The sequence below is a fragment of the Alexandromys fortis genome, unplaced genomic scaffold, assembly GCF_014885135.2.
Source record: "Alexandromys fortis isolate MF-2015 unplaced genomic scaffold, M_Fortis_MF-2015_v1.1 scaffold_8_9099976_23576923, whole genome shotgun sequence".
Lineage (NCBI taxonomy): Eukaryota > Metazoa > Chordata > Mammalia > Rodentia > Cricetidae > Alexandromys > Alexandromys fortis.
This window is the reverse complement of record NW_026067899.1, coordinates 6,027,304-6,041,828: the sequence shown is the minus strand read 5'-3', so window position 1 is coordinate 6,041,828 and position 14,525 is coordinate 6,027,304. Positions and strand designations below refer to the sequence as shown.

At 42.0% G+C, this 14,525-nt stretch overlaps 1 protein-coding gene across 4 annotated transcripts in view; it reads right to left on the bottom strand.

The window, feature by feature from the left end:
* Positions 1-14,525, bottom strand: part of Ttc21b (tetratricopeptide repeat domain 21B) — a 59,720-nt gene that overhangs the window by 42,539 nt on the left and 2,656 nt on the right. For 2 of the 4 annotated variants that reach the window (XM_050123161.1, XM_050123169.1), the window contains exons 2-7: positions 12,529-12,658; positions 12,323-12,433; positions 7,992-8,158; positions 5,988-6,110; positions 1,448-1,605; positions 195-279 (exon numbers count right to left, since the gene is read on the bottom strand). In XM_050123161.1, the coding sequence (XP_049979118.1) occupies positions 195-279; positions 1,448-1,605; positions 5,988-6,110; positions 7,992-8,158; positions 12,323-12,433; positions 12,529-12,658 (774 nt within the window). Of the gene's footprint in view, positions 1-194; positions 280-1,447; positions 1,606-5,987; positions 6,111-7,991; positions 8,159-12,322; positions 12,659-14,525 lie in introns of those variants that run through there. The other 2 variants (XM_050123177.1, XM_050123183.1) reach the window with 2 other exon arrangements.

Sequence of the window (14,525 nt, the reverse complement as noted above, 5' to 3'; positions counted from 1 at the left end):
GTGTACTTTACTAGTTGGTACAAGACAATCAAGTCTTTGTAATTCTGTATTTCTAGCAACTAATTAAAAATTATAATAGCAATATTGTGAGATAGAATTTTCAGCTTCTAATGAGTACGCACACATGCATTTATAAGGGTGTATAATGAAATTCATTGTGATACAGACAACTTAAATTGTATAACACTATTTACCTTCTCTATGTCCCCCTCCCTGCATAGATAATATAGAGCCAGCATTCTCAGTGCCTCCACGTTGTTGCTGTCCTGGAGCAGCAACCTGCAAGAAGACATGCAGTTAATGACTTTGTTTCTTTTAGGGATTAAAAGTTTGGTGCCTTGACCTATCCACTACTCAACTAAGTAGTTTTAATGACTACTTTAAAATTAAAGTTATCTGAAATTTAAATATGAATAGGGGTTGTGCCTGTCTCATTTAATACTGTGGTAATGCTACAGAAAGTATTACGTATGCTATATGATATCATTAACATTAATAATGTTAACTATAGTTAATTATATTATAATTAATACTATATTAACTATAAACAGCAGTGTATTAAATGTTGAGTTCAAAAGCTGGAGACAAGGTCAGTGGTTAAGAGCACCTGCTGCTCTTGCAGAGGACCTGGGTTCATTTCTAAGTTCCTAGCAGTCCTAGTGGATCTGACACTGGGTTGCTGTGGTTTCCATGGGAACCACAGCAAGTGGAGCACTTGCTTGCAAGCAGGCTTGCTTCCACGACCTTCTCCAGGTTTCTGCTCAAATGCCCTTCTCCAGTGAGACCTTACACATCCCCTCCTGACTTCCCACTCCAGCATGCCGCCGTACTCAACCCTTTTCCTCCCTAGGACCTACGTTTAACGGCTACATAATTTAATTATGCTGCTTAGCGTATGATTCATCTCTCCTTAATATCAGTTTCCTAACGTCAGAGAGATGTATTGATGAAAGCGTCTATCTTAAAATACTCAGATACTGATGTAACTAAGTAAATTCAGGGTTTTTGCATAGGTATGTGTTGCATGCTATATATATGTGCTAGCATGTGTATGGGCACGTATATGTGCACATGCATGTGGAAGCCCAAAGTTGACTTCCTGTTTCTTCCCCAGTCACTTTTCACCTTATAAATTGAGACAGTGTCTTCTGCTTTGAGGACTCCTTGTCCATGCCTTCCACACATAAGATTTTATGTGGGTGAAACGCCCACCCAGACTTCAGATCTGTCAGGCTGGCAGCGAGCACGTTAAGCACCTAGTCATCCCTCCAGCCCCAATTACATGTTTAAAAGCAGTACAATTTGAAGTGTCTTTGCAATTCTATGCTGCTTGGAATAAAATCATTGCATGTTTCTTGAAAAATTAAATTTGTGCTGATTATGAAGGTCTTGTAACAGACAGAACACAACCAGATCAAAGAGGGTGTAACGTCATTTCCCACTTGACCTCTGTGCCGTCTCCACCGTCTGATCCCAATCCTGTAATGCCAGTTGCAATTTCATTTTTTTCTCAAAGGCAGGCAGGAAGTTCGGGAAGTTTACAATTATCTGGCTCACGGTCTCCAGGGCTCCGGAGTAATTCTGGCGCATTTCAAGGCACAGGACCTAATAGAAGGAAAAAGTTGACATGGAAACTGTGGCCTTGTACACCAGGCCCTCTCCGGCCAGCCTGGGCTAAGGCAGAATACTGCTGTGTTTTTTTTTTTTTAGTTTTATCAAAATCGTATCTTAAAATATCACAGAAATTAACACATATTAGCAATTTTGCTCTACAAAAGATTCTTAACTTGATAACAGGATAAACTTTAAACTAGTATGCAGAAGTACTCAGGAAGCTGAGGCAGGAAGAGAGACTACATTTAAGGTCTCTCTGCTACACACTGAGGACAGGCTAGCCGCAGATGTGGTACAGAATAAGGCCCTGTCTCAAAACAAAAAAGCAAGCAAGTAAAAGAAAAAGCTCACTTACAAGTATAAAGAATATTGCCCTCAGGGCCTCTTGCTTTCTGCTCTCCCTATAACCAAGAGGCTCCAATAAAGCGTGATTTGGGAAGAAAAAAAAAAAAAAAGAATATTGCCCTCAGAATGGGAAAATTACCTTTGTAGAATAAAGTATCTCTTGGAGGTTTTTTTAAAGAGCATATAAAACCAAAGCGATTTTTCATATTTTATTCTGTACTTAGAAATGTTATGTTCAAGTTAGAAAATAAGCGAAACAAAGTTCCAACAACGCCATGAGATCATTTCTCGGGGTTATCTCCAGGAAGAACTGAAAGACGGCACGAAGAGGCACACCCAGGACGGCTATTTGCCCAACTGTAGGTGTATACAGGAAAAATAAAAAACTGCCCACAATGTCCATAGATGAGTCATTAAATTGGATGTCATATACTTAACAGACGGTAGGTGACCTTAGAAGGACTGCAGAAATGTGCAGTTCATACCCATTTCACAGAGAACACGCCCTGTGCGACAGCTGGCTAGTGTAGCAGTGTTAACTACCCCTCATTCACGTGTTACTGTGCTGCCTGCCTGGGAACATCTTTACAGGGTCAGTGCATTGTACATATTGTCTCTTCCAGAGGAAAATAAGCTGTAAATGTAATTAGAGTATTGAAAGCGCATGGAGAGGCCTGCAAGACGACTCAGTGGAGGAAGGCATCTGCCACCAATACCTAATGACCTGAGCTCACTGTCCAGAACCATACAGTAGGAGAGGACTGACCCCTGCAAGCCCTTCTATGCATGTGCAAGCACAAACTCTCTCTCTCTCTCTCTCTCTCTCTCTCTCTCTCTCTCTCTTTCTCTGTCTCTCTCTCTCTCACACACACACAGACACACACACTAACATAATGGACATTCATAAATCATCATATTTTTCCCTTTTAACTTTTTCTTCTAGATTATCTTTAAGTTTTGCCTCATCATTTAATATAAAAGTACAATATGTATTTTTATGTGTGTATGTATATATACATATATATACATATTTCCATATAGTTATAGGAAGGTATAGTCACCCAGAAATCCAATATGTCAAAATAAAATATTTAGATTTTCAAATAATTGACAATAATAGAAGAAAAATTAGGATAAATTTTAGTACAAATTTTCTCTTGGAATCTACCTACATAGCTAATTCTGAAATAAGAAAGCCCTGTCACAGAAAGCTGATGGGTCAACACTTGTACTCTTCCTTAGACCACTCTGTCCCTCAGGAACACAATGCAGCACCTTCAGCTACTGCTACCTGGAATATTAATGAGTCCCTTACGCTGACTTAATTGAAAAGTATGAACATAATTACAGTGGATCTCCCAGAGCTTCAATTTCTTGTCTCTTCCAAAACTGACGTTGAAACCTAATTCCCAAAGCAACCGTGCCGGGAGGTAGGGGCTGACCAGAGGCAGGCCACCGTGAAAACGCAATGCTGTAAAAGGGGCCGGGGCCATGGCATCCGCTCTTCTTTGGGGAACAGACTTCTCCATTAGGGAAGACCGTCCAAGGGGCCATCCTGTCGGAGGCAGGGCCCTCACCACACACCACACTTGCTAGTGCCTTGATTTCCAGCTCTTTGCATGTGAACTGTAAGGAATGCATTTCTGTTCCTGGTAAAGCACTTGGTTTCTGGCTTCTCTGCTTTAGTCTTCCTTCATTTGCGGGGCTCTCAGTTTAACTATGGAGCCTAGACGGACCTTGAACTCATGACTCTCCTCTGAGTTCCTGAGATTATAGGTGAGAGTCATGATGCCTGTAATGTTTCAGGTGTTTTTGTTGAAGCAACATAAGGCAGACCACACCACGGTAATTCAGAGAAATCATTTAAACCAACCATGAGTATTACAGCGCGGTAAAAGGTAAAACCCTCTAAAATTCTTCATATTAACACCTAAACTAGCTTAACCCTGGAAGATTACACACTCACTTTCTTTTAAAGAATAGAGGGCAGCAAGATCATTAAGACAACAACCCCAACTCTTTAAAAACTTGCCAACACCTGGCTCCTACAACGGCACAATGAGGCTGCTCCTGAATCCAATTACCCTGAATACTAGCTGTGCGGGCTGCTAAAAATGTGAACGAGCGCATCCTCAGAAACTGGCTGGGAGACACATGGGGACAGTAGCAAGAAATGAACGCTAGAAATCACCTCTATCTTTTCTTTAGTGTCAATAATAATGACTTTTGAACATATGTGATTTACATAGCCTCATTACTCAGCCTATGCTGATTGGAGTTAACAAGATTACAGGAGCTGAACCACCATTCCCAGTATAAATTTATTTATTTATTCTCAATTAAAAAAATGAAAAACACTTAGGAATATACCTCGGCAGCAGAGCACTTGCTTAGCCCTGGGTTTGTAAGATGCCCCAGCACTGCTAAAAGAGAAAACAGCCTTTTCAAGATCTATTTTTAACTAAGTGCATGTATTGCCCCTGGAGGCACTAGATCCTTTGGCGTGGAGTCTCAGCTGGAGACGTGGGTGCTGTGAACAGGACCCACAACCTCAGCAAGAGGTCTTAAGCACTGAGCCATCTTTCCAGCTCCTAAAATGGTACTGAAAAAACTTAATTATATTATTGTGCAGTTTTAATGCAGGTATGGACCACAGCTCATGTGTGGAACTCAGAGTCAACTCTTTCCTTCTGTACAGTTAAGGCATGGTCTCTCTTACTGTCTCTCTCCGCCTATGGATACCAGGGTAGCTAGCCTATGAGCTCCTGAGTGATCCTCCTGTCTCCACCCCACTCCTCCTGCATCTTGTCAGAGTGCTGGGATTACAGATCTCAGTCACTGCATCCAATCTTATTTGTGGTTTAAGGGATCAACTTTACACCCTTATGTTTTCATGGAAAGCATTTTTTATCCACCACCCTACCAGTACCAATTATTTATTTATTTATTTATTTATTTATTTATTTATTTATTTATTTATTCAGTGTGTGCCTGCAGGTGAGTACAAGGACACACAAGTGGAGGTCAGAGGACAACTTTCAGGGTCTGTCGCATCCTCCCTTCTCCCATGTGGGTTCTGTGGATCAAGGTCAGGCTTTTAGGCTCTAACAAATTCTTTTACCTTCTGAGCCATCTCACTGCAGTCTTCAGATAAATTTTGAAAGGTGTTCAGGAGATGGTAGTGGAGACAGATGAAAGGCTGTGACTTAACTCGTCCAGCTCACAGTGATGTTTAAAGATTGACAACTGTTTATCCTCAAAATGCAAACCAAGGTGCAAAGTTGTTCAAGCCTTACACCAGCTACCTCTCCAATACAAACATAAAGCCAAAGCCAGAGAACTGCCCGTTAGGTCGCCTGTCCTCATCACCCCTGACCTGGGGTCCATGCCCTTCTTTCCTGTAGCCTTTAACGTCTCACTCATTCTCCTCTGACCGCCTGGATATCTCGCTATGTCCTGAAGGTGACTTAAGGTAACTGAAATCTTCACTTCTTATTTTTAATGTTTTCTACATCATGCTATCAGGGCTGTAGCCTTCATGGTCTATTAGTCTTTGTTCAAAAGCCAAATGCATTGACTACCTCCTTTCCAACGGCAGATTGATGCCTCCGCTCCCATCTCCCACCCGTTTTATTTCTGACTGCAGTTCCCACCTACTCTCGAGTCATACACTAGGTTTAATGTACACATTTTCCTCCCTGTTCATACCTTTTCCATGTCATGCTTCCTCTCCAGTGATACACACACACACACACACACACACACACACACACACACACACACGTTAGATGTAAGAAAAACACTGAGCAGGAGGGAATAAAGAACCAACCACAGACAGAGCACTGATCCAGAACTCAGGCCTTTTTAGTAGAGACGCCATTCTCTACTCTGTCCTACACAGATGTGAGCTCCTCTAACAGCTCACAGCAGGATCACACGTATCCTCTTTGGTGACCTGGTGAGTTTTGATTAGATCTCAAGTTGTACATTTTAAAACACTTGCTTCATTCACTTTGATTCCAACTCACCTTACCCAGCAGAGCGAAAATATCATTTCCGTCTTGCAATCCCTCCTCAAAATACCTCAGTGCTTTCTTAGCGTAAGGTTCTTTCCTTCTTGTGATATCAAGCCACGCTTTCAGAATCGGCCCCTGGGAAAGAAAGTTACTACCCGAGTCAGTATGACTAGCACAAAGTTTGTCAGTGATCACATTACTGCTGAAACACACCTCCTTCTCGGAGCCTTTGACAGCAAATGGCCACCAAGATATCAGCATAGTCATAGCTGCCGTGTGGCTCACTCTCTGTGCATACAGCGCCAATGAGCTGGGGTGAGGAGGAGAAATGATGCCTTACTTCGCACATGATAAAGACCTAGAGAAGTGCACAGCTACCTTCACAAGCTCGCAGCAGTCTCGTGAGTTAGAAAAGTCCTGGGAAATGAGAACTGAAATCACGGGTATTCCCAATGGATCTGAAGGCCTCTATGACTGCAAAGTAGATAGTTTCCCTTTAAAGTCAAATGAGAAATGGGATTTGTTCTCCTTGTTATGTTTTTAGAGTAACATATATGGCATTTAATAAAGGTCACACTTGCCTCCCTGCACGTTCACCTGGAGCTATGGGTGAGGCTATCAACCCGCGCCCCACCAACTAAGGAGGCCGCCTACCATGTGAATATGTTCCAAAGTCTATTTCTGTGGGGTCACTGAACCTTCGGCTGCCTTCCTTTCCTGAAGCTCATTGTCTGGCCTGTTTGGCCAGCACTTGACACATAGCACATGTGAACACAACATCTCACTGCCCTCTACTGTCAGTGTCTCCACTCAACACCTGCTCCTCATGGAATCCAGATCTCACCAGGACCCTGCTGAGGCATCCCTTGAGCGCAGGCCTCATCTTTCTTTCATTACGTCTATCAGCTGACAAATCCTGGTGGGTCTTTAACAATTTTACTTGTTACTCCCCTGGGCAACTCAAAACCTTCAGCCAGAATATAGTCTTTTCTCCAAATTTTAGTTTCTATCTAAATCAGTTCAGCTTATAAACAATTAATTTTCCTGATCTGCACTGTAATAATGTAACGTTCATGACTGAAAGTCTTTAAGGATTTCTTGATGCCTGTCAAATTATCTATAGATACTTGTGCCTAGCAACCGTGATCCTTCTATTTCCCTACAGTTTTACCATTTTCATGTACCCCGTGTTCCATCAAATGTAAAGCCCTCCAGGTAAGCAGAAATGGTGTCTTCATCTCACCTATTATCTCCAACCTGGGGTAACTACTCCCCCTTTCCAGGTTTGCTGGTCAAACTGGTTGGGGCGGGTCTGGGGGCTTGCTTTCTTAGTTTTAGCTGAAATGCTATTTCCCTTCTAAACATCCCCCCCATCACTTAACTTTACAGATGTTACATGATGGGGAAAATGCTTTCTATCACTTAACCTTTCCGATGGTATGTGATTGAGGGAAATACTCATCAAAGTAAAGGTTTGTACAAAATAGGCAAGCAATAGATGTCAGCCGTTATCTACGTGGGCTTCTTAATCACATCTCTGCCTATCACTTCAGTCTTCCCAGGAGGCAGGCGAGGCAGGTGCCCTATACTGGTTTACCCAAGAAAAAAAAGCCTGTGAGATCTTCCTGTGTGGATTACCAATACTACAATACAGGAGTCGTAGGGCAGACATGTTCAATGAGAGGGAAGAAAGGGGGACAGAAAGGGAACAGAAGTAAATAGGCTACAGATCCATTCTAAAGTTACTAGTACAGAAACAAGAAACCTCAGTCCAACCATATTATTTATGGATATTCCATATACAGGAAGGCTATTTGTAAGGTAAAGCTAACAAATAAGCTCATGATGCAAGAAACAAGCTACCTTTAAAAGGTCCTATTTTGCAATAAAGAATATCAAAAGAAAGTTCTTATTTATTGAGACCAGAGTGGCTATAATAAAGAAACAAAGGATACTACTATATAGTAACACAATCTTCTTTCAATATCATTGTTTTAAATTAGGAAAAGCGGTCACCTCATTGCCATCATGTGGCATTTTCGACATTCTGTCAATATATTCTCTTGCCTTATCATGGCGACCAATGTGCCACAAAAATAGGCCCGCGTGATACAAGGCTTTGCGTCCGGCTTCCTTACGTTGCTCCTTCATTTTGGTGTCTAATTCCAGGATAGCTTCTCTATCTGAGGGGGGAAATAATATTAAATCTAAATTAAAATTCAGATTAAGTGTTTAGGATAGGTTAGATGACTAACCAGGTAGAGAATTGAGTTATTCTCTCAAGGACAGCATTATTAATATTAACAAGATACGCACTATAAATGCCATCTAAATACTGCAGGTATGCTGCGTCAGTTAAGAAGAATGAGCAAGCCAGGCTGTGAGGGTGCACACCTTTAATGCTAGCACTTGGGAGGCAGAGACGTGATCTCTGTGAGTTCAAGGTTGGCCTGATCTCCAAAGAGGATTCCAGGTCTGCCAGGTCTACACAAAGAGAAACCTTGTCTTGAAAACAAAATCAATCAAACAAACAAATCCGAAAAGAGGGAAAAAAAAGAAAAAATATCAAAATGAATCTGAATAATGCCTTATTTAACCCAGTATGTACAAATTAAAAATATAAAGTGGATAAGAGTTACTGAATTTGCTCTTTTTTAAAAAACCGAATCTTTGAAATGGGCTTATTTTACACTCCCAGTACGTTTCAACCGAGGCTAAGTTATCTTCAGAGAGAATGTGTCCAGGCCTTTAAACTCTGAGTTGAAAGACAGATCCATACTTAAAATTTAAAAAATAAATTAAAAATCAGCTGGCAAGATGACTCGGTGTGTAAAAATGCTTACAGCATAAGCCTGGTATCACAAGTTTGATCCCCAGAACCTATGTAAAAGGTCTAGAAGGGTCAGCACACATCTATCTCAGAGCTCCTGCACTGAGATGGGAGGCACTGTGTTGGTTAGGTTTATGTTGGCTTGACACTAACTAGAGCGATTTGGGAACTTCAATTGAGAAAACGTCTCTTCAGGATTAGCTTGTGGGCCATTCTGTTGGTTAATCATTTACATGGGAGGGCCAAGCTCACTATGTATGGTGCCAACCCTGGGCTGGTGGTCCTATACTCAGTTGGAGCAAGCCATGAAGGGCAAGTCAGCACAGAGCAGGTCCCTCACCCCCGACTCCCACAGCCTCTGCATATTTCCATGCCTCCAGGTTCCTGCTGACTTCCCAGGATAACGGTCCACAAACTTTAAGATGAAATAAACCCTTTTCTCCCGAAGTTGCTTTGCAAATGTTTTATCATAGCAGCAAACCTCTAACTATAATGGAAATTGATACCGGGTCATGAGGTGACTGACTTGACCACGGTGTTTTGGGGAGCACTGTTCAGGGCCTTTGTAACTTTGTGCTGGAAAAACAACTGAGTGCTCAGAGCTCAGTGGGCTGTTCTCTGGGAACTTAGAAAATAATGCTGAGAACAGCTCAGATGATGGAGGCCTGCTTTGTGAAATGTCAGAGGGAAGTTAGAGTCCCTCAAAGACTCTAGCATGGCAGTTTGATTTTAAATAAAGAATCTGTGGTTCTGGTCAGCTGGGGCTAAAAAATCAGACATGATTAACAATAGCTAAGCACCAGTGAAGATAAACCTTTGCTTTGGGACAACTAATGCTGGTTTAGTGGGACTGGGGGAAATTCGTGGTGGTTAAGAAGAGATCAGAATCACTGAAGCAAGGTCTTCTGAGGATATTCCTGGAGTCAGCACACAGACAACTGTGGTCCAGAGGAGGCCACGGCTGTACCTTGTGCTAGCAGCTGAACTTGGTGTAGCAGTCTCCTAGGTGGTATTGGTTTTGAAGACGTGAAGGGGTCGTGGAGAGAAGCTGAGACTTGGAGAGGCTACTGGTGAAGGTGCAGCCCAGCTGTAGTCTAGACTCCAACATTTTGGAGATGCCATGGGATGACCACCAAGAACAGCAACTTGAGTGGATGAAGGCTGATTAGATAAGGTACAAGTGTTATAAATGGTAGACCAGAGAAGCACAACTGTCTAAGTCCTTTGGAGCCCAGAAGATCATGAGTCACTCCCAGACACTGGACACTCAATTACATACATTTTTGAAGTTGACTGTTCCCTCTTGAAGTAAGAAAGTAATTAACTTGTTTTTTAAGTTCACAGGAATGTACAGTTATGAGACCCCGAATATTTATTTTTTTTAAAGTAACTTTAAAATTCTACAGAGAGACACTGGAATTTAACAGAAGCTTGGGAATTTTACAGACTTAATATTTTAGACACCCTGAGTATTTTAAAGAGACCCAACTTTTAAAGTGTTTAAAATTTTAAAGACCGAGGAGCTTTAACATGTCGTCTTCGAGACAAATGGGCAAGGAACGGTTCTAGATGAACGGCGACACATTTGTGTGTCAGGCTGACACGGGGTCGATTTTCTTGTCAACTTGATCCTAGCTAAAGTCATTTAGAAAGAAAAAAAGAAACTTAATTGAAAAAATTTCCCCACCAGATTGCCCTGTGGGAAAGTCTATGGGAACATTTCTTGATTAATAATTGATGTGGGAGGGTCTAGCCCACTGTGGGTGGCGGTACCCCAAGCCAGGTCTCATGGATGGTAAAAGAAAGCAGGCTGAACAACCCATGAGGAAGAAGCCAATACACAGCACTCCTTCATGACCTCTGCATCAACTTCTGGCCCTGAGTGATAGACTACAATCTATAAGGTGAACTAAACTTTTTTCTCTCCAAGTTGCTTTTGGTCACAGTGTTTTCTCACAGCAACAGAAAACCAAGACATGGACAGATAAAAATCACTTGGAAGTTTGTGGGTAAGATAAAGTTCCAACCCTGCCTTAAAAGGTTGAGGAGAGAAAATTTGAACATACCATGGTATGTGTAAGCCAGCTCCCCCCATACCCCTTGCCTCACAGACAGACAGACACACATACAAATAATAATATTTAAGTAAATAATTAAATAAAAAATTCTGCCACATCTTGGGGAATATTTGATCACACTATGAACCCTGAGTTTCTATTTGTGCTGATTAAATAAAATTAACCTTGGATCAGGAGGCTGAGTTAGCAATTAGTTGACGCAGATCATAGAGCATCAGAGGGCATCTGGGAGAAGTAGAGAGACACAGGAAGTAGTAGGGATGGATTTGGAGTAGCATGGCCTTTCTGGTTTGTCAGATTGGAAGCAGGGGCTTTTGAAGACGCCAGCAAGGAGAGAAGGTAAGTTGTTTTGCTACTTAGTCTCTCTGAGCATATAGGTCTTCACCCCAGCCTTGAATTTGGAGTCGTATATATAAACAGAATGATAGAGACTCAGTTAAAGCTACCTTTAGAGGCAGTGACAGAGCCGGTGCCTGTGGGACAGAATTCCTACGAGGCTGTGACCGTAGTAGTGGCCAGGCCACTACTAGAGAAGCAGGCTGCTAGCTGCGGAGCCACAGTTGTTGGCTGAAATAGTAGATTAGGGCGCAGCCACTATGCTAACGTTGATACAACAGCCTCACGATCAGATTATCCACCTTTCATGTGCCAAAGCCACACTTAGTTATGTAGTACAATCGAGTAGTGTCTGTCATTCCCAAGATAGACAACTATATTATAGTACTTTCACTAAAGATATGTAGAAAACATTGTAATCATTCTAAAGTACCACAAACACCAGGGGTAGTGTCAGGACTAGCTCCCAAACCACCTGGCTCTGAAGCCCAATCCTGAAGCATGTATGTACAGACACCAGTATAACTGTTTCATAACTTTGAAACACACCTGGCACACCCCTAATAGAAAGTGCACACCTGTTTACTTGTCAAGCAATGTTTTATTTTGTTTTTGTAATCTGTGCATGTGTGCTTGGCATGAGAGAGGTATGTGATAGGTTTCTTAAAATAGAAAAAAATGCTTCTAATATTTAAAAACTCATGACTTGTAGTTCATTTAATTATTTGAACTATTTACAGTGCTATTGCTACTGGACCCATACACATATATTTTTAAGTTACCTGTGGCTTGGATTCTCTTCTCTCTTAGTCATACGTTATACTACTCACCAGCACAATGCAATTAAACTTTAAAGACCAGCTTATGAACAATGTTCCTCCCATAATATAGTCACATGTCCCAACCACTGTGCAGAACAATGTTCCTTCCATAATATAACCAAGTGTCCCAACTACTAACCAGGAAAATTACAATGTTACTTTCATAATATAGCCATATATCCCAACTACTACACAGAACAATGTTCCTTCCACAATAAAGCCATAAGTCAAAGGGAATCAGATATAGACAATCCATCCAAACACTGTGCTTAATAACTATACCTGGATTGGGGCTCATCTTATGGACATACATTAGTGCAATCAGCGAACACAGTGATACATCTTGTTTATTTTTAATGGCCTCAAATTCCCGAAGGGCTTCTTGAGTTTTACCTGGAAATCAAGATTAGGGTGTGGGAGGAAAAAGTATTCTTAGTTCAGAGCCAGGATTCAGAGACTGCGAAGACATCTGGTGACTAGTGCAATACCTTCCATCAGGGTCCCGTAGGCATGATAAAACCTGAACACTGGATCACTGCCATACTTCTTCATCCCTTCACTGGCAACAAGCAACACATGGTGATAATATCTCTCTTGACAATAGTAATTAATGAGTGCCTAAAAGGAAATAATGGCTAAAGGTTAATAGTCTGTTATTCTGAAAAATATTCAGAAGCAGATATCAGTCTAAAATCTTAGATAATCCAGAACATTACAATCTCTTCTCTACTCCTAAAATACCACTATAAACGGACACATAACAGTAAGGACTAGACAGAATGACCGTGGGATTTCTGACGACTCAGGGGTTTTCTTTTTCAATGTGATTTCTTTTTCCCTTTAATAATTTTGTAAAGAATACTGGAGTCAGATTACTTTTATATTTTACCCCTTTGGCTACATTTTCTTAAAGATTTTAGAACAAAAAAGAAAACAGAAAAAAGTAGACCAGGAAAATGAAGAGTCTTGGCCCACTTAGCTGTTCTCAGTGTTTTGCTGTTTCCTATTTGGTTCTGTTTGACACAAACTCGGGTCATCTGGGAAGAGAGAACCTCAGTTGACAAAATGCTTCCATCAGACTGTAGGCAAGTCTCCAGGGGCATTTTCTTGGTTAATGGCTAATGTGGGAGGGCTCAGCTCACTCTGGGCATGCTGCCCCTGGACAGGGGGTCATGGACTATATATCTGAATGGTTGCTCAGTGAAACTTTGGGAAGAATGAACTGACTTGGCTGTGTTGGAGGAGGTATGTCTCTGGAGGCTTAGACATTTCAAAAGCCCATGGTAGTCCCTACTTGTATTTGTTCCTGTCTCTCTGTGTCTGTCTCTCTTTCTTCCTCCTGCTTATGGATCAGGACAAAAGCTCTCCGTTACTGTCATTTACCTGGTCTTGGACAGATCTGGACTCTAACCCTTTGAACTGTAAGCCACCAGATTAAGTGTTCTCCTTTAAAAGAGTTGTCATGGTCATGGTGTCTCTTCACAGCAATAGAACCTTAACTAAGACAGGATTTGGGTGGCTTACAGTTCAGAGATTCAGTCCATTATCATCATGGTGGGACATGGCAGCATGCAGCCAGATGTGGTGCTGAAGAAGGAGCTAAGAGTGTTACATGTTGATTAGCAGGCCACAGGATGTGAATTGGGACACTGGGCATGGCTTGAGCATATATGAGACCTCAAAGCCTACTCCCAGTGACACACTTCCTCCAACAAGGCCACACCTACTTCAAAAAAGCCACACCTCCCAGGAGTATCATTTCCTGAGCTTATGGGGGCCAATCACATTCATACTCCCACAACCCCATCATCTGTGCTTCAGTGCCTGGCTCCAGAGTGCTTCCTTGAGTTCCTACCCTAATAAAACACAATGACCAAAAGCGACTTAGGGAGGACAGAGCGTATTTCACCTTATAGTTTACAGTGCAGGGAAGTCAGAGGGCTTTGAAGAAATGTGACTTATTGGCTTGCTCGGCCTGCTTTCTTATAGCACAGAGAACCACCAGCCCCCACAGAGAGATGGGCCCTTTGAGAAGAATCATCAATCAAGAAAATCCCTTGTAGACTTGACTACAGGCAATCTGATGGAGACATTTTCTCAACTAAGGTTTTTTATTCTCACATGACCCTACCTGTGCCAAGTTGTCATAGCCGTCACACCAGCAGTGGCCAGTTGGAATTGGTCTAAGGGTTCTTGGAGCTGTCTCTGAGGTTTAGCTGCTGAGTTACTCAAAGAGGGAAATCAGACTCTCACATGGCTGCTACTACCAGACTCTTACTCCATCAAACAGCGTGTGGGGAATCCTGTGCCATTGTCTCTCTACAGAAGGTCTAGCATGAGTACGAAATGGACAGGACAGATGTGTGTGCAGACAGTTCTCTCACAGTCTGGATTCTGGAGGCTACATCTATGCCTTTTCTAGATCACAGTCACACAGCAGTCTCTAGCACCTCTGCTCTGCTCCCCTCCTGTGCATTCTACTCCA